General features: G+C 34.5%; 2 protein-coding genes and 1 long non-coding RNA gene across 4 annotated transcripts in view; 2 read left to right on the top strand and 1 right to left on the bottom strand.

The window, feature by feature from the left end:
- The window catches only part of LOC143910559 (uncharacterized), a 433,100-nt gene that overhangs the window by 317,104 nt on the left and 89,419 nt on the right, over positions 1-26,577 (bottom strand). The window lies entirely within an intron of this gene.
- Positions 1-26,577, top strand: part of heph (polypyrimidine tract-binding protein 1 heph) — a 386,050-nt gene that overhangs the window by 68,000 nt on the left and 291,473 nt on the right. The window lies entirely within an intron of this gene.
- On the top strand, positions 665-7,186 carry LOC143911047 (uncharacterized). The gene is made up of 2 exons (XM_077429766.1): positions 665-5,524; positions 5,627-7,186. Exons 1-2 carry the CDS (start codon positions 665-667, stop codon positions 5,924-5,926), a joined length of 5,160 nt encoding a protein of 1,719 aa, XP_077285892.1. The 3' UTR covers positions 5,927-7,186.

Consider the following 26,577-nt stretch of genomic DNA (forward strand, 5'->3'; position numbering starts at 1 on the left):
GATCTTTGTTTCTTAATGTGTGTAGAAACACCCTCCCCCCCCCCCCCTTCCACGATAAATGTGGAATTATACTTGTAGCCCCAAAGTGGCTTAAACCAAGTACATACCGGTATATTCATATCGGTAGATCTTTGTTTCTTAATGTGTGTAGAAACACCCTCCTCCCCCCCCCCCCCTTCCACGATAAATGTGGAATTATACTTGTAGCCCCAAAGTGGCTTAAACCAAGTACATACCGGTATATGCATATCGGTAGATCTTTGTTTCTTAATGTGTGTAGAAACACCCTCCCCCCCCCCCCTTCCACGATAAATGTGGAATTACACTTGTAGCCCCAAAGTGGATTAAATCAAGTACATACCGGCATATTCATACATCGGTAGATCTCTTTGTTTCATAATGTGTGATGAAACAGTGGTGATTTAAAATAAATCACAAGACTTGTAGCCCCAAAGTGGTTTAAATCAAGCACCCACCAATTTAGGGTTGTAATTTCTTCCAAAATATGTTGGATAGATTCTGGTGATAATAGTTAAAGTAGAATATTAAGATTCACGGTTAATCATTGAATATTATTACCTTATCTCTACGAATAGTTCAATTGACAGCTATAGTAGAGAACAACTGTATTTATGAGACGAAATAGTGCAACTTTCTGAAACAAATGTCAAGTGCTGAAAACGAGGAAATAGAAGCTTCGACTTCCAAGTCGCATAAAGGTCGAAATCCAACTAGGGACGTAGAACCTATTAGAGACAGGTCAAGCTCTAGAATACATCAGACTCGAAGTCAGACTCAATCGATAGAAATATTAGCGAAGGAAAATAAAGTAGAAGTTATAATGACGTCAATAGAATTAAGGTATTCAGGCGCGGTACAAAGACTAAAAGGAAAAATAGATAAATCCTCCGAATTAGATGAAGGACAGTATCAAACCATTAAAGAAGCATACGATTATGTCCGAAAACTCCATTACGAATATTTAGATAACCTTACAGACATACCGAAAGCGGCCAAAATAGACGAAGAGTACGATGCAATTACAATAACAGTTAAAAATCTTAAAGCAGCATTAGATTGCCAATCCTTTCAAGATAGTAAACTAAAGGTAGAGCAAGCAACAATTAAATTTGCTAGAGATAAGTTACCGACGTTAACCATTCCCACATTTCAGGGAGATCCATCTGAATGGCAATCGTTTCAACAAGCTTTTAAGAATATAATAGGAAACAAAACGGAATATTCGAATGTCACGAAATTGCAATATTTGCATCAATCCTTAATCGGTCCCGCTTTGGCAGCTGTATCAGGTTTAGATATTAGCTCAGACAATTACGAAATAGCTTGGAGTATTTTAGACAAGCAATATAATTTACCAAGACTTAATCTCAAAACTAGGATTAATTCACTTTGTGACTTAAAATTAATCACAAGAGAATCACATATCGAATTGAGAAATCTATTGAATCAGGTAACAGTGTGTATTAAAAACATTGAATCGTTGGGTTACGCGAGAGAAATTTTAGATCCATGGGTAACATGTTTAGTTCTAAGGAAATTACCTTTTAATATAGTAAGAGACTGGGAAATATCGCTGGTTAGCAGAGAAATGCCACCATATGAAAGTTTAGAGACATTCTTGCAGAATAGATGTAATGTATTACAATCTACTGCATCTGTAACTACGGTGAAGGAATTCCCTCATAGTCGTCAAAGAATCATGAGAACTCATGTCGCGAACAAAAACCCATCAAGTAAGGTAAACGCATGCGCATTCTGTCGAAATAATCATTTCATAGGCAAATGTGATAAATTCAAAGCAAAATCCAGTATGGAAAGAAATGAATTCGTTAAATCTAATAACATGTGTTTTAAATGTTTAAATTCATCGCATAAGATAACAAATTGCAAGTCTAACTATAATTGCTTAAGGTGCAAACAAAACCATCACACTTTGTTGCATCAGGACGATACATTTAGTTCCAATAATACGGGAAGGAAGTCAATTAATGCTCATTCTACTCATTTCTCTCAAAGGGAGATAATTTTACCGACGGTACAAGTAGACATTATAACGTCCAATGGAACGGTCGTTAAGGGTCGCACATTATTAGATTCCGGCTCACAAGTCAACTATGTTACCACATCTTTCGCTAAGAAGAATAACTTCAAGTTAGAGAAAATCTCTCAAAAAATTGTAGGTATCGCTAATCAAGAAAGTAGCATTCGTCACATCACCAAGGTGACCATAAGGTCTTCAACCACTAATTACTCAACCAAAGTGTTGTGTTTGGTATTACCAGAAATTACTGGCGAAATTCCAACTGTGAAACTGGATCAACAGTTAATTTCAATACCAGCGGGAATCAAGTTATCAGATCCCCTTTGGAATAAACCGACGCCAATCGATTTCTTGCTCGGCGCCGAGATTTGCGTTCATGCTATGAAAGCAGGAACCATCCAGTTAGGAAAAGGTATGCCTATCTTAAAGGATACCGAATTCGGATGGACAATAGTTGGTCCATATCCCGAAGTAAATAATGCTCCAGGGAAGAGCCACATAGGCTTAAGTCAATTAGACAGTCACATTCAAAACTTTTGGATGATCGACCAGGTTCCTATGGTAAAACATCAATCTCTTGAGGAGAAAAGATGTGAGGAACATTTCCAAGCACACACATCACGAGATAAAAACGGTAGATTTTGTGTAGCTTTACCATATAAAAATTCCCCGGTAGTATTAGGAAGTTCATTGCACATTGCGGAGAAAAGACACAAAACTTTGGAAAGACGTTTTTTAGCCAATAATAATTTAAAAATGGAATACAATAAAGTTTTAGAAGAGTACATAAATTTAGGACATATGTCAGAGTGTGAACCTCCGGAGGCACATGAGGTTCATTGTTATTTACCTCATCACGTCGTGGTTAAGGAGTCTAGCCTTACCACTAAATATCGTGTAGTTTTTGATGCGTCCGCAAAGACAACGTCTAATATCTCACTAAATAATATTTTGATGGTGGGACCTAATGTCCAATCAGATTTGTTAAGTTTACTACTCAACTTTCGACTCCATAAATACGTGATTACTGCGGATATTAAGCAGATGTACCGACAGATTCAAATAGCAGAGAAAAATAAAAATGTACAACGAATCATTTGGCGAACAGATCCCCAGAGTAAATTCAAGCATTACAAGCTTAATACAGTAACATTCGGAACTGCTTCAGCCCCATTTTTAGCTACTAGATGTCTAAATCAGTTAGCAGAGGAGAATAGAAACAAATATCCCATCGCTAGTAAAGTGATCGAACGTGATTTTTATGTTGATGATTTGCTCACGGGAACTAATACTATTGAAGCTGGTAAATTATTAAAGGTTCAACTGGAAACCATATTATTATCAGCCGGTATGCCCTTAAGCAAATGGACATCGAACAACTCCGATATAATCACGGATGTTAAAGCTGACGATTGTTCAGATTTTAACTTCTCTAACGAATCACACAAAACTTTAGGTTTATTTTGGAAACCGCGGGAAGACGTTTTTGTATTTAAGGTTCAAACCGAAGTCGAGACTGAAAATATAACAAAAAGAAACTTTTTATCAGTAATTAGTCAGATCTTCGACCCATTAGGACTATTATCTCCATTGTTAATTAATTATAAGATATTAATGCAATCTGTCTGGCAACAAACCATTGGTTGGGATGAATTCATTCCTCAGACAATCTTCAAAAAATGGAAAGATTGTCAATTATCCAATACAGTCATGAAACTTTATAAAATTCCTAGATTGATAATACCAAATAATGTCATTAATATACAGGCACACGGATTTTGTGACGCATCCGAGAAAGCTTATGGTGCTTGTATTTATGTAAAATGTACTGATCAATTGGGAAATTCCAAATGTCATCTTGTGTGTTCTCGTTCGAGAGTCGCTCCGCTCAGTTTTGTAACTATTCCGCGTTTAGAGCTGTGCTCCGCTATGTTATTATCAAAGTTAATGAAGTCAACAATAGACCAATTAACAATTCATATTAATGAAAAATATTATTGGACGGATTCAACCGTCGCATTGCATTGGATTAGAGGAGAGTCATGTAAATGGACCACCTTCGTTGCCAATCGAGTGGCCGAAATCCAATCAATATCTCAACCCATTGAGTGGTACCATGTCTCCTCTACAGACAATCCAGCAGATTTAATTTCTCGAGGGACTCAACCATCAGAATTAAATCATAATTCGTTATGGTGGGACGGCCCTAGTTGGTTGAAATTAGACGAATCACGATGGCCTCGAAGACCTCCTGAGATCACAATAGATCTTCCAGAGAGAAGGGTAGTCACTAACGCTACCCTTGTGAGGGAAAATAATTGGATAGATAAACATTCTCATCTTCCAAGACTCCTTCGAGTTTTATCATATGTTCGTCGGCCACTAAGGAATAAACAATTAAACGTTAAAGAAAATAACGAACCGTCCGCTTTAGAATTAAAAGATGCTTTAAATAATTTGATAAGGTTATCGCAAATGGAATCATTTCCATTGGAATATCGTTTGCTGAGCAAGGGACATCCAATTCCCAGTAGCAGTAAATTAGCTAAATTGTCCCCTCTATTCCACGAGAATTTAATTTGTGTTGGAAGTAGACTTCCTCTGGGAACAACTCTATCAACGTCACCCATTATCTTGTCAAATAAGCATAAACTTACACACATGATTGTCCGAGATGCGCACTTGAAATATATTCACTTGGGTACTCAAGCCTTACTGTCGTTATTGCGGCAGACCTATTGGCCATTGGCCGGACATAATACTGTCAAAGGAGTGGTGCGTTCATGTGTCATTTGTTTCAGAAATAAACCACTGTCACACAATAGATTAATGGGATTACTCCCGCTTGAACGTACCACTGCGAATTTTCCTTTCAGTCATGTGGGGATAGATTTCGCAGGACCTTTTCCTGTGAAGAGTGGTTGCAATAAGAATTCTAAGATAATTAAGGGTTACGTTTGTGTCTTTGTGTGTTTTTCCAGTAAGGCAGTTCACTTGGAACTTGTCGGAGACTTAACGAGTTCAAATTTCTTAAATTGTTTAAGAAGATTCGTAGCCAGACGTGGCAGGCCCAATACGATATATTCCGACAATGCTACTAATTTTGTCGGTGCAAGTCGTGAACTCGTTAATTTAGTAAAATTAATTTACGAACGTCCTCATGAGGAGAAGCTACTACGGTATGTAGCCTCCGAAGGGATTCGTTGGAAGTTTAACCCGCCAAGGGCGCCTCACATGGGAGGGCTGTGGGAAGCAGCGGTTAAATCCATGAAGATTCATTTAAACAAGGTGTTAAAGGCCACCACCTTAAATTTCGAATCATTTTGTACGGTATTGACTCAAATAGAAGCTTGCATGAATTCCCGTCCTCTTAGTCCCTTGTCTTCGGATCCACTAGACCTTTTACCCCTCACACCTGGACATTTCTTAATTGGCAGATCCTTACTCGCTCTTCCAATGGAGGTTAAATATAACACTAATGTCCATGCCAATCTGCTTCAGATACAATTGACCACAGCAGCATTTTGGAAACGTTGGTCGGCGGAATATTTACATTCTTTGCAGTTACGACACAAATGGAAGAAGGACTCGAGCAACAATCTGAGTGTGGGTCAAATGGTCCTGTTAAAGGAGGAACACATGCTGCCAACCCGATGGGTCTTGGGTCGAGTCACTAAATTGTATCCCGGACCAGATGGCAGAGTTCGAGTCGTCGACGTCTTTACTGCCAGCGGAGAGTTTCGTCGGTCCAGTCATCTAGTGGCGCCATTGCCGATTCTACCACAAGGACCACTTGACAGGAAGGAAGATCAGCAAGAGGGAGGAGAAACAGCAGCTTCAATTCCGTCAACTTCGGTAGCTTAGTTTAACCCGAAGACACTACCCCCAACTCATATTACTTATTAGATGTAATCATGAGTTTAAATCATTCAATGTTAATAGTAGTACTCCGTAATTCACTTTAATTGTGTTGTGTGTATAATTTAAGCTATTTTCATTTTAACATTCGGCAGTATATATCTCCGAATTTAATCTAATCATTTTGTCTTTATAATATAAGACTTGTCTCATGTCATCACTCGGAAGGATTATATCCGAGTTTAAAATAAACTGTTCAAATTTGACAGTTAAAATTAGATTCATGATTTGTTAATGTTAGTCTCCAAGCCACACTTAATGGAGCATCTTAAATTATTTCATGTCTACTTAATTATAACCTGCCGGGAGTCATCCGCAGGTCTTATGTTTCTTGTTATGAAAACATAAGTTAACTCTTACTGTTTATAGTATTTATGTGAATCATAGAATAAGTAAATATTATAATACTGAACATTTCGATGTTTAACGTAGAGACATCTATAATCATAGTTCGCCTTCATTTCCTGCTTGTAGGAATGAATGAATGACTTTCCAATTTACTTTTAATTTAGCAATGTTTGTGCTACTTGTTGATGAAATCAAGTTAACTTAGGAGCATTACACTCACTAATCAAGTTTAGTTGATCGGTAATAGCTGATCTGTCTTGACAACTGTAACAGTGTCAACATTGTATTGTCTAAGTTAACATCAAGATGAGGAATGCTTAAGTTTTAAACCATATACAGTCCACTCTCTCTTCTTTAAAGTAAACTTATCTTGTAATGCTTATTCACAGCTTCAAAGGAGATTTCAAAAATTTTAATGTAAATAGAAACAACATTCACCAGAGGTATACCTATAAGTTGAAATATTACTGAACCAATAAATTGATTTTATCCTCACACTGGATGAGGCAAAGGTTTCATTATTCACCCTCTATTTAATTATTTTAAGAGCTATGATTTATTGTAAACGACTCGTCAGTAATGCTGTAACTCTGTAGAATAACTGTATTGTTCAACAGTTTTCCTATGTGGGACTATGTTCCGACTTTTGTAATGACGTGTGGCAAACAGTCTTATTAACTGATTGTCGATTGGCATTATTGACGAGTTGGCATTAGTGTCGGCCCAAGCGGAAATACGCGACGGTCGACAGAGTTCGAGCAGACGGCGTACGGACAACTTGTGTTCCGTACGCTCCGCTGAACCACCACGTGCAAATTTTACATTTCAATAAACTACATCAAACCATTATCGAAGTCTTTTCCACCTTCAATTCTGAATTTTTCTTTCGATTGACACAAAAATGATATTCTTGAAATACGTGTATATAAAATTAAACGTTGAAAAGTCGAAAAATATATTTTTGACCGTTTTTAAAATATCTATTTAATTTTTGCAGTATAATATTAAACAAAACCAGTCGAAACCAAACATATTTAATTGGAGTTTTTCTTTGTTATATTATAGACGGTTAAATATAATTAAAGTTAACTGTACAAATTAAGTGAAAGCCAACAAATATTCTTTTCCTAGGATTGGATTGGAATTGGATTTTGAGTGGATTTTTTCCACTATTTTCAATAAAATTTTAAATCTGTGTTTTGATTTAAAACATACCAATTAAGTTACACACATACATATTTCAGACAAAATCTATGTACGTAAATCGCAATTCAAATTCCGACTATACGATTTCGATATTTTAGGTCTGTGACTGAAAAACTTAATAAAAGCTTTTGATGTGATGAAAATGCCCCATTCCAAACATGTTAACAATTTAAATAGCTCTGTATCCTAACTTACAAGTAAGTGACATTTTGTTGCGCTTTATGTTCCATGCTCACTTGGGGTATTAAGGCGTTGACTTTTTATTGCGCTTTTGAGTATGTTTACGTCAGACTGTAAATTTTCGAATTTTGTACGGGTAGCTTCGCCGATTATTTGGAAATATTGTAAATTGTCTGTTTAAACGTCAACACATGTATGTACATATGTACTCACGGCCAACTTTGTAGATCTTGTGGTAGTGGCCATTTAGTCGACATCCTCATTGACTTCAATTGACTCCACTTGACGCCGAGATCACGCTGTGGCTCATTAGTATAACATTTGCCTTGCACCATAGTGCTATTCTCAGATCGTGACATTGCCTGTAAATTACGTTCGTGTATAGTATATTACCTTATACATACATACATACATATGTATGTATATTGCATATTGTACGTATGTAATGTCGTGTATGTTTTACGACGTTCTTCGCGTCAATGCATGTAACGTGCATTCGGCTGAAAGCTTTTTCATTTGACGCGCATTATCCGAATAAATGCAACAGTTCGAATGCGCTGCAAATTGTTCAACATTGAAGTTTGTTTGCAGGTCATTGTTTGAGTTCGATGTAAAAGTGGTTCGATTCTATGTGAAGTACATAGATTCTTATGGTTGGCGCTCACGATGAGATTTGTTGGTAAATGAGTCTGTCGTAGGGTTTCTAGATATTATATTTATCGTTGATAGAAGAGGCTGAGATAAATCACATTTAAAAAATCATGAAAGTACATCACTGCTAAAGAAAGTATTATAAATTTAATATTCAGTTTATCTATCTATATATATATATATATATATATATATATATATATATATATATATATATATATATATATATATATATATATATATATATATATATATATCTATATATATATATAGATGCGCTGTCAAGTAGGTCTGTCGATAATAAATTATTTTTTAGCATTCAAAAATGCTGTGTTCTCAATGTGGCAAGATCTTCAAATCGCTTGATTTATCCATATCGCCTAAGTGGTGTTGAATTAAAGTTTGTGGATGAATATTGTGATTTGGGGGTCTTGTTCTCGAATAATTTTCAATTTAAACGACACATAGAAAATATTTGTTTGCGAGCCACAAAAATGCTGGGATTCTTACTAAGAGTTAGCAAACCTTTCCAGAGTACGTTGGTGCTTAAAATTCTTTATGAATCTTTAGTACGTAGTATTCTAGAATTTTCTTCTATTATATGGAATCCTACCCATATAACTCATTCATTGAAGATTGAGAGAATCCAAAAACGGTTTCTCAGATATCTTTATTTGAAACAGTATGGTTATTATCCTTGGCTATATCCTAGTGCATTCCTATTAGGGGCGTTAGGTTTCAACTCATTGGAGTCTCGTCGGAATATGTTACTGGGAAGGCACTTTTTTAAGCTGTTGAATGGGATAATTCACAATCCTCAGGTTCTAAATGAATTTAGGTTTAATGCACCTAGCAAATTCAGGGACTTGAGATATCGTGATTTGTTTGTTCCTCCTGTGGCTCGCACAAATATGTTGACAACGGCTCCTATATCTAGGGCTATATATCTGCTCAACCGGATTTCTGGTGAAATTGACCTCTTCAATATAAAATATACTAATCTGGTTGAGTGGTTGTTGAGGAATGCCAGTGGTTGATTTTGCCTATTATAAATATGAATGATTGTTATTACTTTATCTATGTTTTTTTTTTTAATGATTTTATGATTTTAATGATGTTGTGTCAATATTGTTATTTTTATAAGTTATTATTACTGTTATGATGTTATTATTACTGAATGAATGAATATATATATATATATATATATATATATATATATATATATATATATATATATATATATATATATATATATATATATATATATATATATATATATATATATATATATATATATAAATAAATGTATGTGTTTGTGTCTCGAATAGGCTCCTAAACCACTGAACTGATTACAATGGAACTTTCAGGATTTATTGTATGCATGTCCGGGACACACACAGACATTCATTTATATATATATATATATATATATATATATATATATATATATATATATATATATATATATACATACATATACATATATTACGACTAGGAATATATTGTTTTTTGAACAAAAGGTAGATATACATATATATATATACATAGATAAGTTACGACAAAATTTGGTTTTGTAGTTTTATAGCAATTGTGATTAGCGATATCGTCATCAAATTTAAATTTAGATGAAAATAATGAAACGGTTCATTGTTTTGAGTATTTTTTTTTATTGAAATAGCTCCCGTATGGAACAAAAGGCTTTTTTTATCCGTCGTTATTATGCTTAATCGAATTAAATAATCGATGACTCATTTTGGTTTTGTTGCAAAAGTTGTTGTTTTCATCGGTTTTGCGGCCTCTGTTGTATTCAACCGAGTTTTTTTTTGAAATTTTCCACTGGAATCGGAAAAACTTTCCCCATGAACGAGAGGAAAAACCGCTGTGTTTTGTTCGTTTATGTTTTTTTGTTTTGTTTTTAAAATGGAAACTCGCCTGGTCTCAACTTGCGCGCGCAATAAATACGTATCAGTGTCAGGGAAAAGTCCCGAGTTTTCCTTGATTTTATTTATTTTTTAGGCCGTTTGATTGTGTGGCTGTTTCGCTATTCCGAAAGCGTTACTCTGTTGCTTCAAGCAACAAGTTGGCCACTCACTAGCGCCTCTTTGGAGTGGATTAAGTGAAGCGAGAAGTGACGAGATCTTCTACACAAACGTGGTGGTTTATGTGTGTGTGTGTGTGTGTGTAAAATGGATGATAAAAGTGAAGTGCTGTCGTTCGGGGTGGGGAAAAACTAGCGAAGAAATAGGAAAAGTCGCGTTAAGAGAGAAATTCAGTAAAAGCTCGCAGCGATGAGAGCTTACACCTATTTTCAGATCGTTGACTTTTCGAGAAGAAGCATTCTGATAAAAATAAAATCGAATCAACCTTGGCTCATTACAAGCATATGTATGTCGTACAACACAGTTGTATATGTGCAAATATTTAGTAGATTAAAATGAGGAAGACTGATATTTTCTTTTAAATTCAAGTTGGAGTGGAATCCACGTAAGCCTAAAAATTCGCTATGTATGGTTTTCTAGAAAGTCTCTGACTTTTGATTAAATAAACGGTCAATGCCTTCATTATATAATATTATTTGTCAACGTGAAAATTAAGCTGTAATAAATACTTGACAAACGTACGATTTTTTTCTACGTGATTTTATATCAAAGATGAATCCATCTCATTGCATATCAAATCCTCTTATTGTTGGCTAGATATATCGTTGCTCTCCTATCAGGTTTATGCTTTTCTTACTTTTGTGGTTGTTGTGATATTTCAATGCAAATTTGATACAGCTACAGTGTATACACACATTCATCTAAATCCTTAATCTTCGATCCCAATCTATCCGTTTCTGAAGACAACATAAACTTTCGGTAAAATTGCCCTTAGGAGAGCTTTGAAATTTTATTTGAAAATTTTATCGTGTTGAATTAATTACGTATGAAATTGAACGCGTTACTTGACAAAATTGAAGAAATTGTAAACTTGACAAGACCAATTGATCAGAACCGTGACGCAGTTTAAAACTATGATGCGTTAGTGGGTTTCGCGGCTAAAGAATGCATCTTTAACGTCATCATCACTCTGATAGAATGGTTAAACGTTAAATTTGAAAGCGTGTTGTGCATTTATTTGTTGTCAGGGACTGGAATAGATTTTATCTGTCGTCTTGTAAGCGTTGTTCCTAGTAAATAACGTTTTCAGTGAACACAGCGTCCGTGTAGGTACTTTCAGCTCATATTGAGACATATGGTTTTCTTCGGAATTTTCACCGACCCAGACGAGGGTTTTCCAACCGTCGCACAAGATAAATAGTCTCCTCTCACACTTTTCGCCCTTTTTCCTCGCGTTTCACCGGCTGAACGAATGATTTATCGATTCGACAGTTTACAACACTCATTATGTAACTGCGACCCTCTTTTCTCGCGTTATTATTATGTATTTTTCAGCCCAGCAATCTTTTAAACCGGCGAGGGTGAGCGCATTCAAATCGTCGAATCGTTCATCACTTATTGTCGTTCCACCTGAGATTTTTCATTGTTGCTTCTTTCGAATCGTTTTGGGGCTTTGGACTTTTGTGCTATGATGAATTGGCCGTGTAATAAACTGTCAGCGTAATCTGTCCGAATGTCCGTCCCCCGATAATACATCTTCATTTGTGCGCGATGGCACAAATGATGGCACACCAGAGAAATTCTTATTTTATCGAAGCCATTGTCGTCGTGACGAGATTTTTCTTTTTTGTTATCGCGTAAGCAGTGGGATCATCACTCAAACGTTTTACGTCGCTCTGAATGACTATACAACGCAACGCCGGGAAAATAATAATGTTCAATATATGTATAAGGAAAAAAAAGAGGGAAATTTACGTTTATTGTCGTAATAATAATCGTCTGAAATTCATTACCGGTTGTTGGGAAAAATCGGGATAAAGTTTGGTAATTTAATAAATTTCCCGAGGCGATACCTGCACGTTATTATTATTGGTAAAGAGCACCCGGGAAAAAAAGCTTAATTACGGGGCGGCCGAGTTGTGCGTCGCTTTGTGTCTTTGTTTCTGGCGCCCCACTCACCCCACACCTGTGGCTCGCGTCGGGTGTGAGGCTGGAGGCTGTTGTCTCACCCTCCGCAGGGGTTGGAGGGTGGAAGAAAGGCAAGGAACGCTCTAATAGTTCAAAGGACATCATTTTTTTGCGAATTATTTGACGTTGCAAGTTTTTTCCACTCAATAATGATCTTATATGTAGGTCAACTAGGAGGCTTCCAGTTTCGGGAAGAAGATTCAATCGGCTAGATTGAAACCCCCCCAGTCACGAAGGTGGTTTTTTTAGTGGACGAGGTGCAACTTTCAAACATTCGAATCCCCTACAAAGTGCTCTGTCTCAGTAAATTCCCATCTCCTCCTTCCCCCCTTCTATATATTTCAATATTCACCCTTCTTCGCGAAAAGTCAGAGGTTATGCACAAGTAATCGAATTTTCTGAAATAACCGATAGGTGTCACTACTGCGCGTCACTTGGATAAAGTCTAGACTAGACTGATGAGTGTACTTCTCTCGCTACAAACGTTAAAACCATAGTTATTCTTTCATTTCTGGATCATCATCATCATCAATTTTATCTTTTCGCTACCAAAAGCCAAATAATCTTTTTCCTTTCCTGTCTATGTTGCTCAACCTTCATCCACTAAATTATATACATTTTTATTTATTTAACCATCCATCGTTCAAATTATTCTGAAAACGTGAATATTCAATATTAGAAATTTAATATTTATAATTTAACATCCAATATTCAATTTTATTTAATATTTATTTAAATCATCAATCATATGAAGTTGGTTTATATTATTTATTTATTTATTTATTAAACAAAAAATCAACAGACAACAGATGTAGAAATACACAATAATGAATAAATGTAATAACAAAACATCTGAGCCCAATTATAATTTTTTACAAATTACATGTTACATATTATGTATATGTTTTGTTTGTAATGTGCTGGTTTAATAATAACATGTGTAAGTACATTTATTTTTTTGTGCAATTTTAATGATAATAACCCGATACAAAATAATTTTAAGAGTGGTGAAATTACCATAATATTTTTTTTGACTAAAGGTCAAAATTTTTCCGGGATATACATATGTCTAATATCTTATAAATGCCAAAATTGACAATGATACAAACATATATGTACGTATACATATTCGTATGTATGTACATATATAAAATAAATCGCGTGCCAAACACATGTATATTTGTAAATATAGGTTTTTCTTTATTACGTGCATTAGTTTTCTTTAATATTGCTTTTACCATGAACTTAAACCATGTAACACGAGATGTAGTGTTCGCAATGAAAATGACTCTGCATTTTGGTATAGGTACCTACAAAGCCTCACTTTGTAGCAATTATAAAAACCAATTAACATCCGACTGCATTAGTTTTTAATTAAATTCTTAATTTGCCCGTTTCGCAAACTAGGCACATAAATACATATGTAGGTGTATACAGGAACATTCGCACACAAGACGCCCGTAGGTTCTTACGTCGTTGAAATAATAATATCGTAAGGGTTGTTGTTGTTGTCTTCCGGGGGGGGGGGGTTGGGGAGGTACACCTGGACTCACTCTGTGGGGGGTTGGCGATAAGACATTATTATTAAAAGTCCTTGTCGCCATACGTCATAAAACTTGGTTGTCGAGAGCCGGTTTTTCTTGTGCGGTTTTCCCGCTGTTTTATACGACGGTCGTATACAACCAGCATTTCAACTAAATTTATGTACGTACATATGTACGTATACGCTGTGTTTAGTTATTGATATTGAATTTTGCAATATTGATATTATTTTATACCGGAAGTTGATGGGTTTTGCCCGTCGTGTTTACGTCGTAACACTATTTTTAACATGTATTGTTTTATTGTTGCAGGTATGTCGTACATCATCAACACACAATGGTTTTCTATATTGTAAGTTTGCTTGGTTTCGATTTTACTATATAATATTATATTTTTGTGATGTGATTTTGAACTGTTGCCATTGAAAAATTGTTTAAAATTGAGATCGTTTCGGTTTTATGCTGTGTGTGCCAATCATAATGAAATAATCAAATATTTTATATCGCTGTGCTATTTTCGAAACAGATTTATTGCGTATTGTGGTGGAATTGATCGTCTTTATTTGATATTTGATAAAGTTTGAAATGGAACTATTTCTCGAAAACTTGTAGTCTAAGCTCTTAGATAGAGTACCAAGGTACTACGAGACTGTCCGGCGATGTTTGAGCTAGTGAAAATTTGAAGAAAAGGGAACTTTTTTAGAAAATTTTGCAGTTTTACGCTGTAGACTAGAGTATCGTAGTGGGTAAACGAAAAATAAATGATTCATTCTGAAGAAAATTGAATTTTTTCATAAAATGTTGTTGTTAATTAAAATTGCCTAGTTAGAATATCATGAGTATATGTATTTTATATAACACATTTATTTCGATGATATATTATATTTTGAAAGGCGTTTTGTTTTGTGAAGCTTTCGAGTTTGTTTTTACACGGTGGCCAATTAGCAAAAGTGAATACTCCTAGGTATGTTTGGCTTGAGGCTTTAGCTTTAGACTTTAGAGCTATCACGGTGATTACAATATCCCGGTAGAAACAATACGAACCGCCGCAATTTAGTATCAAACTTCAACGGCCAAGTTTGTTGCGTACTCGTTTGTTGTGAAAGCTCTCTAGTAAAAGTTTGCTCGTATTGCGACATGATTTACATTTTTTTCCCGCGTGCGAAAAAAGCTTTTCCGTCGCGCGACGCCTCTTTTGATACGCATCTGCGTATTTAAATTAGCGAAAATTTTATTACGCCTTCGTAAATGCGTAAATAAATCATAAATAAATAATAATATAATAAAAAAAAAATAGACAAAAGACTTCGTTAGATGACTGGGATGAAAGGTCGGATGAGCTGCGAACGAAGGCTGACTGCATCGGACGCGTGAGGTCAAATTGTTTTTTCTTCGAATTAAAATAAAAGATGACGCACAAAGGTCGTGACTTTTCCACTTCGCATTGACCCGTTTTCATTATGTTGATTAATATCTGCGATGAGATCTCGTGAATTTTCGCGATTCTGAGCGCGGAATCCGCTTTGAATTTATGCGTTTGATTTTAGGCCAATTTATTAATAGGCTTTTTTTAAAGCTTTATCTGTTTTATATGCGGTTCAGGTGTTGAAATTTAATGCTTTTCGTAAAATTTTCACGGTTTGAGATCGCTGCAACAGAAGCTTTGCACCGGGCATCCGGCGTCGTAACAATAATATTTGATGTTGCGACTCTTTGTCGTCAACATCCGGCGACAACGCAACAGGTGCATTCCTTATGCGAGTTTTCCGTGAATGAAAAGCTGATTTTTGAATTTGAATTGTCGTAGCTATTTATAGACTGGTTGAGTGTCGATCGTTTGGAAAGTGGCAGATTCGGTGTCTTTCGCTAGCAATATGATATTGGTATACGAGATTGGTACGATTACATACATTATTATGCATGTACACCTGCTGATTTAATCTGCAGATTATGAGTCATTGAGAATGGTCGATGCTCATTTTATTTGTGTACATGACGATATTTGTATGAAGCACATACATATGTCGCGTTTGCTATGTTTATCTTTATATACATATGTAGATTCAATATTTTTGATTTTTAAATGCTTTTTATTATTACTAAATTATGTTCACAATAAATCTTATATATATATATTTGATTACTACTGATGTACTGATCATTTTCCATTTTACAATTTTAATTTAATTTTGTTAGTAATCATAGTATTATATTATTCTAATGTTAATGTACAGTATATTAAAAATTCTTATAAATGCTCATAATACATATAATACATAATATTAATTAAAGACTCTCTAAAGTCGACGATCTAAATAGATTCAATATGTATGCGTTAAGCGCTTTTATTTTATTTTAATAAAATTTTATTGTTACTTTTTGACATCAGAAACTTTCTGAATATTTTTTTGCAACGTCAAGGCTTACTTATGAAATTCTTGTTTGTAAGTATAATATTATATACTGACTGTAGCAAAAATATTCTGTGGTTTGCTATCATTAAAATGCATGAGTTTGCTTTTATATTGTACAAAAACAGATTCATGAAGCTTTGAATGTAAAAAAAAAAAAATGCGTGTGAATGGATTTCCATTAGACAGAAGTACGTATGTCTGTTTATGAATCTATTTTTTGGACAAAATATGATAAAAGTATAATAATATACATATTGGAATTTAAATTTTCGGCGCCTGAATGTGGTAGAGCTTTGCGTCATCATTCACTTTTCCAGCCGATTCCTGCGAAAACGTATACTTTCAATAACTCGTCTCTTGTAAAGGCTTTCCGGTTCCTTAATGTGATAGATGAACATTTGCACATGTTCAATTGTCGTGTTGGTGAGCTGGTCAGTTTCATGAGATTCAACACAAATCTATTTGAATGAGATGAATGATTGGTAATGTTTATTGTTCTTTTGTTTTTTTTTTTTGTATTTTTACTGGTGTGATACTTTGGGGCAACCTGTCAGGTCACATTGGTCATATTATTGTTGTTATTATTTTTATAAAAATAGTAAATAAATAAATAGGTATATATTTAATACTTAAACTATTCCAAGTATCCTCGTTTAAAATATATTTTTGGGATAAAAATCACTAGATTTATAATTTCTCTGGCAAAATTTCAATATATTTCATATTAAAATGTCATAAATTATTGAAACGATCCCATACAAATTTGGCACCTCCAGATGTTCCATCTATTTACCAATTATCATCTATTTCTTTCCTCCCCTTCCCCGCTTCAGGATCGTATATATATATATACATATGTATATACATACATACATATATATATACATAGATATAAAACACATATTTGAAAGACAGCAAAGACATTTAAAATTGAATCGTTTTAAATTGGTGGGTCGTTGACATCGCCCAATTATGTATAATAGATATACAAGAATTGTGATTTTTTAACGCATTTTACAGAATAGTGTTAAATCGACCATCACGTATTCACTACGATAAATAAACGTACATATGTATGTACATATATAGCGGGGAGCAGTGTGCGCACAATGGAGGCGACACACATTCGACCACACCGGCTCCCGTTTCACCCCCTGTGGGTGGGTGGGTGGGTGAGTGGGTGGTGGGGTGACCTCCCCCCGTGGGCCTCGACCGCCCCTCACCCTCCCTACCCCCGCCGCCACCTGTGGCTTCCATTGTTCCGTCACCGGATACCCGCGCTCATGGTGTTCCCTTATTACGCGGAATCCCATGTCTGTTTTTAACCGCCACCGCCACTAATTATAGCGCTTAAGCCTCCCCCTCGCCTCGCGTGGGAATTAATATAACTTTATATTTTCCTTCGGATCCTTCCGAGAGACCGTATCGCTAGTGCTGTGTGCTTTTATGGTCCCGAGTGCGGAATGTGTGTGTGTGTGTGTGTCCGATGTCCTCGTTGCGACCGCAGACTGTGGCTTGGTGGAATTTTGCCTGGTGGTGGATTTGTTTTCGGAATTTTTGGGTCGATTTTGTTTATATACAATTGGGTTTTCATCAAAGAGCGATTTTGATAAATTAACAACACCTAATTTTTCTGTTAATCGGTATTTGTTGGACATCGTTTCTTTTTTAATATTGGAGTTAAACAGTATTTATTTCAGATTTAGTCCTCCAGTTTACTGTATCTCAATTATTTGATAGTTATTTTTGTTTTAATTTTTTTACTAGTTGATACATCAATGGGTGGTTTTGTTATGAAATATAAACAATCAAAGAATTTATTTATTATTTTTATAATAATAACAACAATAATGTGGGCAATGTGACCTGACAGGTTGCCCAAAGTGTCACACCAGTCTTACTAAAAAAGAAAAGAACAATAAAAATTACCAATCATTCATCTCATTCAAATATACTTGTGTTGAATCTCATGAAACTGACCAGCTTATCAACATGACAATTGAACAGATCCAAATTTTCATCTATCACATTAAGGAACCGGAAAGCCTATACATGAGACGAATTATTGAAAGCAGACGTTTGATTGATTGCTTTTGTTCGCTGTATTGCTAAAAATGGGACGTATGTTTTTAATAGTTCCCAATATGATCTGATAGGATATGAAAACAGAAATAGAACTGCACTAATAACAGGGCTGTAGAGTTGGAATTGCAGTCGTAGAGTTTTGTCTATTAGTCAGAATCGGGATCGTAGTCGGAGTCAGTATAAGGAATATTCATAATAACAAAATTTAATATATTCTTCATTCAAAAAATCATTATAATGTGATTTGACTGTATTTATCGATATATTATTTTATTTCAATCGAACATGTGTACTCGCCTTTACAGATCGCTCCAAAGCGACGAGTGTACTAATACAGATACAATACAATAATACAATTAATACAAGCATTTTTATACAATGCGAATTCATACAAGCATCATCCACAGTGACACCTATGGAGAAATTTTTGCATCATTTTATTGTAGAATTGGCGAACCTCTTGAGGTTCACTGAATAGCTTGAGATTTTCCAGATAGATTGGAAAGGCAAATGAAAAAAATGAAAATCATAAAAATTGACAAACTCTGAAAGGAAACGATCTACAACTAAGGTCTGGACAACAGCTACTTCGCTCGAAAGCATGACAGGCTAACCAGTAGTCCATGCTGCTGGTTATACATATATTGAAAGTGTTTGTGTTTAAATATTTATATCAACAGATTCGTCATAATTATGAAAAGATATTAAACGTGTAAGTTTAACGTGCAAAAGCTTTTCAATGATAGTTATTATGGTAATTATAGTATGTACTCGATAATATGATGTCGATTATTGTTTATTATTTGGCCTTAGCCTGTAATTGATATTTTCCAAGGCAAAATTAATAAGGAACGTGATTATTATCATTCAAATTATAAACATATGTACATATGTACATACGTGCCTTATTTAAAGCTTAGCAAATTATATAAAATATTGAAGGATTCGTCATGACGTTTGGAATAACTTAAACATATTTACACACATACACATATACAAGTATTGTGTATAGGAACCAGATTTCATTCAAGAGAAAATTTGTATTCAATATCTCGAAAACCAAATTAAATTTTGGCCGCGATTGTGTTTCTTTATATTGTATAATATATGTATAATGTTAGGTTTCTATACAGTTTACACTGAACACTTGACCTAAGATGTGTTGGTACCGAAATGAAATTGAATCAAGTTAGTGGCAATTAAAAATATGTATAGCTGACGAAACCGCTTTGATTTTAACGATTGTTGGCGACTCGAAGTCGTTAAAGTAATATAATTATAAACAAATATAAGACAAATTCTCACCGAGAGATCTGCGAAGACGTTGTAAATTTTCCCGCTTGACAATTCGACGCTGGCAAAACGTAAATTAGCGTTGCGCTAAATGACCGAGTGGTCGTATTATTTTTATTTTACACTTGTTGAGAATTCTCATCGATATGAGAATTTCTCGACATTTATTGCTTTTCAGTTCACCCACTTGAATAACCCGAAAGCGTTCACATACACATGTGTATTTTGTCGTGTATAATACGTTCAAATTATAGCTGAAGTTTCGGCCACTTTTCAGAATATCGTCACGACTAGGAAGTGATTTATGTCGGCGACTTGGGCAAAATTCTCGACTTTAATTTTACTATGCGAATTTATCGCTTTTCAAATTGCTACGTGCTTTTTAATAGTACGTGAACATTCGTCGAAAATAAAACTATAAAAAATACACAGGTATTTTTATACACCTATGTATTAAATGTCGCCTATGGTGTTCGAATATTATCTAGTGGAGTGAAGTTTTCCGTGGGTGCTTTGGTTAGATTGTGGAACACTTTTTAGTTTGGAATTTATATGTAGTCGTTTGATTTTCAAATGAAGTTGCAGTATCAACAATGCGAAGACTATGGTTTTAAGATTTTCATACATACGTACATTCATCTGATGTATACATATATTAAGTTTAAACTGTATTTGTTTTAATTGCTATATTTTTTTGGGAAAACACTTTGTGCGTTTGCATTTTTTTAATTAGTCGGTTCCATATTGAGATAAAAAAGATCTATGAACACGTATATGTAGATGCATATGTACATATAATATGTATGTATGTGTGTAATTTATAAAAAATATTTGTATATATTCCGTACATATGTAGCTTACATACATATATCGTAGGCTTACAACGAAAATCTATAAGATGCATAAATCATGATTTTGTATTAATTCATATCATATTAAAAAATAATTTATTTGTTTTGAGGAGACTTTTTTTAAAAAATATCAGTATTTTACGTTATAAATTTTATATGATAATTCTAAATAGCATCAACGAATTTCAAACAGTGGCGAGGGTTATAGTAATTAATTTTTGAGTGGCAGAGAACATAGTAGAAGACGCATGTATATATGTTTAATCAGAGGCAGTTTTATTTTGAAATGTTTTATTTCACTTAATAAATTTACGTTTTAAAAAATGTAACTTGATTAAATTTGAATAGAAGCCAATGGATTATATTTTGTGAAATTGAATTTATTGGCATCCTTAACGTTAGTTTAAATGATATTAATACAATCCTTGTAAAAATATGTAAGTTGATGGATTCCATTGATTGAACAATTTAAAACACTGGATTTTTTTTTAATTATTGATCTTATTATTTGTATTTATGATATGAAATCATCTTTAATATAAAAAAACACAGCAACACGAAATCAAAATATAAGTAACATGTGTATATTTGCTTTAATTAAAAAAAAACTTATATAATATGTGTCAACAATAAATTTACGTTTAAAAAATGTAACTTGATTAAATTTGAATAGAAGCCAATGGATTATATTTTGGGAAATTGAATTTAGTGACATCCTTAACGTTAGTTAAAAAGACATTAATAAAAACCTTCAGTTGATGGTTTCCATTGATAAAAAAACTTGAAACACTAGATTTTCTTTTTATATTTGATTGTGTTATCTGCATTTATAATATGAAATCATTTTTTTATACAAAAAAAACAGCAACACAAAAGCAAAATATAATTAATACATGTGCATATATTTGCTTTATTTAAAATAATAATAATTAAATAATCACATAATATGTGTCAATAAGAAATTATTTTATTAATTATGTAAATTTTCATTTAAAAATGAAACTGTCTCTGATGGTTCGAGCGTCGTCTACTACTCGTCTCACCCGTCAAAAGTTACGGAAAATTTGTGAATATATTCTTAAATCTATCCTTCTCCACCGTTTGAAAATCGCTGATGTATGTAATTTACAATTATCATGAAAAATAAATCCAGTTATTTCGAGCAAATTGAGACCTTGATAAACGAGCGTCCACGCGGCCGTAAAGAACCGACGCTTCCATGCATTCATCGCGACCACGGCGTGTGTATGTAACCTCGGATATGCATTAATATTATATTAAGGTGCACGTGGGATCTCCCCCCCTCCTCATTTTCCTCATTTTCTTCATTTTCCCTTCGCAATTCCCCCCCCCCACCCTCTCAGCGCATGCATCGGTCGTATGCACCGGTGTGTCTGTGCAATTTAATGCAGGCTGCACCGGCGCGCGCGTCTGAACCGACCGGCTCTTTCATCCGTCAAGACATCTCTCTTGAAAAATGGCTCTCTCTAACCCCTTAACCGCCTCCCCCAGGCCCGGTTCTCTTATTAAAAATTCATCGTCGGCTCTCGAGTGCGACTAGCCCATGCATGCACCCCGAGACCGCGCCGTTCTTGCAGCTTCGCGTCCCAATTAGAAGTGACGCGCGATAAGGGTTATCGTTTTTCTGCAAACGCATGCATGCGCCCGTAAACAATTTTGCATTTGCCAATTTTGTCAAGTGCCAATGGAACGATCAGTTTTACGCATTCTGACAGATGAATTAAAGCCAATATTGTCATATTGGATCGTTTTCGGTAGTGTACTTTCTACCCGCGTACGTTTCTTTGTTTACGCCGGACCACGCGTTGATTGATTTTTAAATGTTTTTTATTATTACGAAATTATGTTCACAATACATCTTATATCTATTTTAATAGCTACTGATCTACTGATCATTTTCTATTTTACAATTTAATTTAATTTGGTTAGTAATCATAGTATTATATTATTCTAATATTAATGTACAGCATAATAGGAAAAAGAGCTCAAAAACCTATTTAAAATTCTTATACCAAGCGTTGATAAAATTTGTCATTCACTTGTGTTTTGATTTCTCGCCTTTCTCCTGGACTTTGAAATCGTTTTTCAACTGGCTTTATTTCACTTGCTGACGCTACTGGCTTCCTGATTTTCGTTTTTTTCCCTTGGACTGACTTTTTCTCGGATATGTGTTTGACCCGGCTTTAACAACTTGAACATCGTTCATAAAAATATATTGTCCCCTTCTCCGTTTTTAACCCCTTCGGTCCTCGCCCTTCGCATCAGGTTCATTTCAGTCTCACTTCTCGGGTGTCTGTTAAATTAATAAATACCGATCCTAACGATCCAATCTTAAATGAATAGGGCCAACCTTAACTTAACCTGACCTAACCTGATTCTTAAATAAATAAGTGTTGGCTGCTAAGATCTAGGATGGGCGACGCGCTATCATCCAACTGTCAAAAATTATAATTTATTTGGTTTTTATTATTATTTATATTATTTGTCTGATCACTTATATAAATTACTGATCATTAATCTTAATTTTTAACTGATCATTTTTGTTATTTTTACCCATCCACCAAATAATTAGTTCCCTTTAAATACATAGTTAATGATTTCGGGAAAACTTTTTAAATGTCAAATGAAAAATATTTACGTACACGTGTGCTTAAATACATATAAAAGTATCTGTTATTGTGGAGGAAAGTTGAGAATAAATTTTATATATATTATATAATGTGAATTATTATTTTTGAAAAAGCGTGTTGTGTCCGTTGAAGGGAAGTACCGGCTGAATACGTTGTGGTTTTTATAATAATTTTACTTGAACGAAGGACTTTTTCTTTAAATTCATTACATCAACGGGCGAGCTTCCATTGTGTATTTTGTTTTGTGCTTTTTGTTTTTCCGTTTCGTCTACCTCGCCGTAGTTGAAATCCAAGAAAGCTTTTATATATCTTGAATTACAAGACGCCAAGGAAAGCGCCAGTGTTTTATTGTCGCGGTATGAAATGTCTTCGATATTTATTATTAAAATTAATATACATTAGTTTCACCTTTTTCCATAATTGAAAACGGTGTTGACGTTGGTATTAGTTCATGACGATAATGTCTGGTAAAATTAATCATCTTAAGATAATATGTGGTGAAATTTTATTCATTGCCCGGTACTAATGATATATAATACATATGTAAACTGTGTACTACTCGAATTAAAAAAAAACAATGTTTTATATGTTCATAATAATCAAAAATAAAACAAAAAAAAGTATATCTATTAGCTCTGACGCGTTTGTACAATCCCATAGTAGAATATTATGTGTTCAGGGTATTTTGTAAATAAGTTTTTATTCGCATTGAGACGTTGCAAATGTAAAGCAGATATTTAGCTTACATACAAAGTGCATTTAAATGCACTTTTCCGCCTTAGCATATGACAGCCATTGTCAATGAAGGAAAGCTTAACTGGTTTTCCACATTCATTATTATGCAACGATTACTATTATTGGACAGATGATGGACTTTTGAAATTTCCTCACATGATTTTATGTAGTGATTCCTAACAAATATGGACTTCATTTAGAATGGCTTAAGAAATTTATGTTTTTCACTGCCATTTTAGTATTCCAACATGTTATTCTTTGGTTAGCTACTAATTTTATCATATGTACTAGCTAATAAGTTAATTAGCATCTCAGATTCGTAAAATATTTTTAAATTTAACTAACACATTGCGTCTAATTCTGACGTACTGCACACTAATTGTCTCGAGATGCAAAATAAAGCCTATCAGAGTTGTTAACAGAAACAATATATCATAAAAAAACGATTCTTTATTATTTTTGACGGATGATTAACTATTTTAATGGGATCAATATAATATCAAAGACGACGGTCGTTGTTGAGATAGTCAACATTAATTTCTGAAAAAAATGCCTATCTATGCTGTGGAAAAAATAAAAAAAATGATAACTGCGCAAATGACAGCTTTAACTTAAGGCGGATCATACTAAAATAAAAAAATGCCAAATATTTATTTATTGAAAAATCAACAGGCCTCAGATGTAGAAATTCATAAAATGAGCCCAATTACTGATTTTTACAAAATACATAATATGTACATATATCTCGTACATTTATTTATTTATTTAATATACTTGGGGGAAGCGGCAAAGCCGATAGACCCAAAGAGTTTGATTTATACATATATCTACATAAATTAAATGGGAAAAAAAGTAAAATACATTCAAAATGACAATATTAAAATAAAAATAAGAGACAAAAAAGTAAACAAGAAACATAAATCAGATATTGGGAAAGAAGAATTACAGAAATTCTTTAAGTTTAAGAAATGCATCTAGCTTATTCTTAAAAATATTAAGGTTATCATAAATTGCAAATTCATTAGGAAGACTATTCCAAACTGAAACCAATTCAATTTATTAGATTTTTCTTTTTGGAGTCTAAGTGAGTGACCTCTGAGCTGAGTATTTTCGTTGAATGTAAAAATATTGGACATATGCCATAATGATTATTTAGTTTTTTGAAGACGTCGATTAAGTCGCCTCTTATTCTTCTCGTCCCTAGTGTAGTGAGATTCATTTGTTTCAATCTTTCGTTATAAGAAAGTGACTTAAGTTCAAAAGGAATCTTTGTAAGTCTCCTAACATATAGACAAACAAATGAAAAAGAAAATAATAAAAACTATAATACGACTAAATATGACAATGCATGATTAAACATAAAGTGACATTATATAATTGAATAATGAATATATAATAGAAATGGATCAATCAATCAAGACTCCTGCAATGGATGATTTTTTCAGCCTCGAGTTTTGGTAAACTTCAATACCCGTTATCAGATATAGAATTTTGAAATAAATTTGAATTTAATAATAATAATAAAAATATTGGGGGTTGATTAGCGAGCAAAACTTAGTGTTCCAGATATTAGTAAGCATAAAAGATAAAGCCAAATTCGACTAGGCGGTGTCCACACGTGGTCGTGTGCCGGCCCGTGTTTGCGGTGTGCCACGTGCTCGTGTCACTCGAGACGCTTCGTGGGGTGCTGGTCACACCCCACATCATCCCGAACCACCCCCTGGCACGCCACCGGACAATGTTTACGGGCTGCCATAATATCGTGCGGTTTGCCCGCCATGTCCTGTCCGGTCGGACGTATCCTATGTGTGCCAATTTACCGCCCTTAAGTGTCGCCGCAACGCCACAACCTCCTTACGTCACAACCCGACCTAACCCAACCCCCCATTATATGCACAAACAGTCCATCTTTGTTCTCTGCCCGATCGGTTTTCCGAGTGTCGGCTTTCCGTCGTTAGTTCCCGAGTTATACCCGTCGGGGGGGAGGGGGGGAGGGCTCTCTATGGCCGTTCGTAGCGATTAGTACGCAGATTAGAATCCGTTTTCAATTAGCCGGGTGCATTCTGTTGCAATCCCGTACGGTGCATGTGTGCGGTCGAATTGCTCCCTTAAACGGAGTTTTATGCTCCGAATAAGTGCTTTTTGCCCGGCGCTTTTTTCAGTTGCCATTCATCTTCGGGGCGCAAATCGACGCGAAAAAGTCTGAAACGAGCGCGAGCTTTTAAAGCTCGCAATTGCCTATAATGGTCGAGTGCAATTTGCCGTTTATATTGTTCCGTGTGATGGCACTTGAGTGTGCATCTATGCATGCTATGCAAATTCGCAAGGGGGTGTCTTCGGATATGAAATAAGTTTTGAATCTAAGGAAGGAGTACGGAGTTTCATTTCAATTATGTATAATGCAATTTATGAGATTCTTTATGGATTACATACAACTAAAATGTAATTATTAGTTTTTTCTTCTTTTTAATATGAAATGCTCTATATTCTGTCATAACTTTGGAATTCAAACACCCTTTAAGAGGGCTAGATACCTGAAACTTTAATTTTGTTGCCGTTCCTTTCTTCGATATAT

Source organism: Arctopsyche grandis, chromosome 4 (genome assembly GCF_051622035.1).
Source record: "Arctopsyche grandis isolate Sample6627 chromosome 4, ASM5162203v2, whole genome shotgun sequence".
In the NCBI taxonomy this organism is placed as follows: domain Eukaryota; kingdom Metazoa; phylum Arthropoda; class Insecta; order Trichoptera; family Hydropsychidae; genus Arctopsyche; species Arctopsyche grandis.